Genomic DNA, 5774 nt, shown 5'->3' on the forward strand with positions numbered 1-5774 from the left:
AACCAAACCATTCACGCCTTCTACATATGGCATTCAATTGCTCCATTTGGTCTACATCATCAAGTATCACAAGTATTGCTTTATTACAAAGTCTTTCTTTAATCATATTGATTCCTCTATCAACACTACTTATCTTTATCTCGCTTGTCTTCAAGATGTCAGAAAGAAGTTGTTCTTGGAGATGAACCTGACCCCTAGGTTCCTTGGAAGTTTCCCTAACATTTGCAAGAAAACTTTTACCTTCAAATCCATGAAAAAATTGGTTATAAATGGCTTTAGCAATGGTTGTTTTGCCAATTCCGCCCATTCCCAAGATTCCTACTATGCGAATATCGTTACCTCCAACATTTAACCCAAAAGTTATGTCTTGAACATGAGAATCTACTCCAACTGGGTTGAGTGCTATAAACAAGTGTGTGTTGTTCAGCTCTCTTGAAATCTCTTCAACAATTTTCCTAATAAACTTTGCTTCATGCCTGGAAATTATTTTAAGAAGTTAGGTAGAGTCACATTATACAAGAGAGACTTGAAATATAAGTTTCATATACACGAATATGTAAAAACTTAGAACATAGTAGTTTTGGCCATTATCCTTAACTCATTAGCATTTACCATACTAATGGGTCAAAGTTTGAAGAAACTAAATTTTTATACCATAGAATTATGTTAACCCAAAATCCAATAGACTCAACCTCTCTCACACGGACAAAAAAAAATTACCCTTGCTTTTAATTCCATGACAAAGAATAGTGTTTTGTTCTTTTCAAACCTATAGTGCAGCTGGCAAAGTAAGATTTTTTGTATCGTAGTTGCAAATGGTTTTCTTCATTTTCTCTAGTTATTTCCACTCTTTCTGTCTCAAAAACTAAAAGGTGGCCTATATGTATGCAAAGGTAGGTCAAAATAAACCAAGTCAACTAGGCTTTTTTTCCCACTTGATTTGATGGAATATCAAATCACATCAATAAATTTCCACCATGATTTGAATTCTATCAATGCCTCTAAAGGCAATAACAAACTACAACTATCATTCAAGTTGAAGTAATACTTGAGATGAGCACAAGAGTTGGCTTAGTCATAACACTATATTACCTTGTCAATAATTTTGGCCACAACTTTCTTAACTAACTCTTCTTCTTGTAGACTTATTTACTCTCTACAACCCTTTTGACATGCTCCCTTCAAACTTCAAAACTCATCACTTTGAACCCCTGAACTTTCAATTTCTATCACTTTGGACCCCCTCCGTCAATTTTTGCCATTAAAACTCTAAAAAAGACAAAATTACCCTTCAATTTTCTTTTTATGAAAAAAATGAAAAAAAAAATTTTGAAAAAAAAAAGGTTACATTGTGGCCCAACCGTGGGTCACCTTGTGATTTTTTTTAATAATTTTTTTTTAAAAAAAATAATTTGAAATTAAGGATGAATTTGACATTTTATACTCAAGGGTATAAACATCATTTTCTAACTTTTAACGTTTAAGATCTAACGGAGCGGTCCAAAATGATAGAAATTGAAAGTTCAAGGGTCCAAAATGAGAGGTTTTGAAGTTTGAGGGAGGCATGTCAAAAGGGGTGGTAGTTCAGGGGTTTAAAGTAAAGTTTTCCCTTCTTTTTTTTTTTTTATAAAATTATGCCTTAAAAAACCGGTTTAGCCTTTAAAAAAAGTAGGTTCACACCGCATGTCGTAATTCCAGACTACCTCTAAAGAGTGATTCGGCTTATATATATATATATATTGTTTTTAGCAATGAAATAAAAAATAAAAAAATTGATAGAATATAAAGTAAAATAAAATAAAAACAAGAAAGTATGAGAAAAATGAGAAAGAGATAAACAAAGAGTTTTGAGGTGGTTCCACCTTAAAAACTTACTTCCATTGTTTATAATGTCCAATATATATGACTATACTTTGACTATGTTAGATTTTATTTTTTTTAATAAAACAAATGTTCATATTATAATATATGTATATATAGAAAACATATTGCAATGTGATACTATAAATGTACTAAAATATAATAGGTGAACGACAAAACTATTGCTTATAGGAACTTACCCGTCTGCAGTTTTTCTTAGATCCCACCCTGACAAATTAGCAGCCTCACACAAAGCTCTTCTCCACTTGAGAACTTTGTCCATGTCCAACAAGTAATGCTCTTCATGTTTCGCGAATGCTTCTGCAAAACTACCTGTCTGGTTTCTCACATTAGAGGGCTCAACATCATAGAATATAGGTAGAACCAGTTGCTTCAAAGTTCTTCGGCACTCCATAATTTTCACAAGTTCCTCCATGCACCACCTTGAAGCCGCATAGTTCATTGAGAAAACGATGATAGAGATTCTGGATCCTTGGATTGCCCGTATCAATTCGGATGCAAGGTATTGTCCTCTTTGGAGCTCATTGTCATCTTTAAAGATTTTGATTCCAGCATCTTTCAAAGCAAAGTAGAGGTGGTCGGTGAAGTTTTTGCCTGTGTCTTCGCCTCTGAAACACAAGAAAACGTCATAGATCCAGTTGGAACAAGGGGATGAAGATGAAGAGAAGATGGCTTCAGGAGATCTCGTTGTTCTGATAGCCATGACTCAACTCCCAAAGACTTGATTTATCTTGATAATTTATTTGAAGTAAAATGAATAAAAGTGTTTGGAAGGATAAAAGGGTGGAAATCCAAGAGGAAAACAAAGAGAAATAGTTAAAAGAAAGCTGAATGGACTTCGTCCTCCATCCCCTTAACTATTTATAGATAGGCATCCCCTTAAATAGTTAAATATGGTGTGGGGATAACCACAGCTGTTATGATGTGATCATCCCCTAACGCATCACCATTATTGACCCAATCACAACACGGGAACGACTTTTTGTGTAGTTGTTCCCGTGTTCAAATTGGAACAATAAATTACACTAATAATGGTTGATTTGGACTCAAAAACTTCAAAGAAAAAGAAGGAAGCTCTTTCAATTCACACCTAAAAGTCAATCTCACCATTCTCTTATCTAATGGCTAATATTGTTGCCTGTAATCTTAATTCACAAATGAAGCGTTGAAATTGGATTGCATTTTCTTTGCCATTTAGCACTTCCATCAATTCTTCCTCTACCACCATCACAATTCTAACTTGTGGATATATTACATTTTCTTCGCCATTTTGCACTTCCATAAATGCTTCTTCATCTTTCTCCATTGCAAGTGTAGTAACTAGTAATGAAATATAAATTGAGAGAAAAGTAGCGAAAGCAAGAGAAAAAAAAAATGAGACGAGAATTTGGGGTGGTTCGACTCAGAGGCATACTCTTAAGGGTTACGTTGTGCATTTGTGCTCTTGTTGCTTGATGTGTTTAGAGTACAAATGGCCTACATTTATAGGAAATTTGTGTTTAAAGCAAGGACTCTCTTTTGTTTGATATAAAAATGTTAAAAATAGATATAAGAAATACTTGAGAATTGGGTTGATAAGTTTTATTATTAGTATTTTTTTTTTTTTTTAACACTTTGTCATTTAAAGGAATAATTTATTTAATTTTCGTCTAACTTTAACAAACTGACACCAAATTTTATAATAAGATTCGAGTTATAATGATGTAAAGTTTAACCACAATCTTAAATATTCTTACGTGGATTTTCAATATTTATATATCAAAACAAACGAGAATCCTTACAAGGATGGCCAAAGAGTATTGGTGGAGCGTAATGCTACATATTATATTTCATTTCATATGTATTTTATTGGGCTAATGTACGTAGCAGTGCCCATCAACCTTATCAAGTCAGTGAAATGAGACTCTAGTATGTATGATTGATATTCGAATGATTCTAAAAAATGAATGCTGGCATCACAGAAAGGCCTGACCAAGAACCAAGTGATTCCTCTATCTCCCACATTTTCTCTGCAACCAAACATAAAGACATCATGCGTGTCTCTCTTTTGTGAGTTGGCCTGATTGTGATGTTTAATGTGGTCATTTTCATGGTTCAAATTGGTTGTGGAAGGATAACCAAAATTAGAGGTAGAAATTAGTGCAAACTTTTGTATCAGGAGCCAAGATTGACTTCAAATAGCCAAGACATAGTGGAGCCAGGATGTCCATTCAAGGGGGCAAATTTTCTTTGATGAATACAGAATAAAGTTGAATAAAAATAATTAAAAGTATTAAAAAAATATAAAAATTTAATTGGAGCTCAATAGAATCTTTATTTTTCTCCATAATCTCAGATAGCTACAATTATATATTTTATACCATTAAAAAATGCAACAAAAACTATATATATATATATATATATATATAAACAATTATCAAGAATAGCAATATAAATATTAAAAAAATTAATTTAAAAGAACAATCTAAATTTAAATATAACAAATTAATTACATACCTCAATTTTTATAAGAAAAAGTTGAATGGACCCGGCTGAAGACTTGAATGCTTGAAGTTTGAGAGTTGAAGGGAACAAATTTACTGGAACTCTTGAAGCAGAAGATGCGAATTGTTGAATGGAGAAAGGAATACTAGAGAAATTTGAAGTCTTTAAGAAGAAAATGTCATAGCAAATTTTTGTAAGATGTATATCTGATTTTGCAAATATCACACACATAATAGAAAACAAACTCAAAGCAAGAGGACAGGGAGATTTGACAATTGCTTTTTGGATTTGATTGGCCCATAGCTCTAAAATTGGTGTCTCACGTGAGGTGAATGTGTGTCTTTAACTAGTTCGAATCTCTTTCTTTCTCTTGTGTGAAAAGTTTGATTTTTTTATATGATTTTTGTGCTTGTGCTAGTGCCTTGTCTTGTCGGTCTTCTCTTTAAATTTACACAGTAAAGTCAGAACGTCTTCTAGATGTCAAGAAAATAGTGGGAACAAGTGAATAGCTAGTCAGTCACCATGAAACTTTATTTAGTGAAACGATGCGTCTTAAAAGAAAACAGAAAATTAACTATATTTCTTCAATATTTCGTTCTTCTGAAAGTTTCAACTTCTTGCAGCAACAAATAAAAAAATCAAAGTCAACTCAAGTCCCAAGGTACAGGCATTCCTAAAAACATTTGCCCTCCAGAGTTGATGAGGGTGAGGCATAACCATGGGCCGACGGCATAGGAAAAATTCTACCAAAGGTAAGGAGAATTATTAGGGGCTAGGGGGGTGGGGCATCCATCCCTGGCCCCAAGACCAAGTGCAATTTTGTTCAGACCTTGGAGAAGCACTTTCAACTCCTTCATTACATTTTTTTAAAGCACAAATAAACTCCAATCCACTCACACATGAAGTTAAGGGCGTAACTAAAACTTTTAATTTGTCTCAGACAAAATTATATATATATATATAACAAAAATTAAATTTTAAAGGTTTATTATATATATAAAAAAAATAAAAATAAATAAATAAATAAATAAATTAAATAATTTAAATAATTTTTTTGGGAACCACCTACCCCAAGCCATAAGATGGTTCCACCCCTCCCTAAAGCCTCTCTTTGAAAATACCAAATTCTTTTCTTTTCTTTTTATTTTTTTATTTTAATTTTTAACATTCTATCCAATACGGGACTGGCGTCAACCAAAGACTTGGGAGTGAATTCATGCATTTCCATCGGTTCTTTTCCGCCATCATCGATCAAAGTGTAGAAAATTGTAATGAATGAAATACAAATGGAGAGAAAAGTAGAGAAACCAAGAGAGAAAAATGAGGTAATTAAGAGAATTTAGGGTGGTTTGACTATGACCAGCGCCACCCCTGGTCATAGTAATGTTTTTTGGTATGATTGAGACTCT

The 5774-nt window shown here is 32.9% G+C and overlaps 1 protein-coding gene across 1 annotated transcript in view; it reads right to left on the reverse strand.

Annotated features, from left to right (window-relative positions):
* The window catches only part of LOC132190859 (disease resistance protein RUN1-like), a 14198-nt gene extending 11614 nt beyond the window's left edge, over positions 1–2584 (reverse strand). Inside the window, exon 1 of the mRNA XM_059605892.1 lies at positions 2061–2584. Within this exon, the coding sequence (XP_059461875.1) occupies positions 2061–2584 (524 nt within the window). The remainder of the gene's footprint in view (positions 1–2060) is intronic.
* Between the last annotated feature and the right edge of the window lie 3190 nt (positions 2585–5774).

The sequence above is a fragment of the Corylus avellana genome, chromosome ca8 (assembly GCF_901000735.1).
Source record: "Corylus avellana chromosome ca8, CavTom2PMs-1.0".
NCBI lineage: Eukaryota > Viridiplantae > Streptophyta > Magnoliopsida > Fagales > Betulaceae > Corylus > Corylus avellana.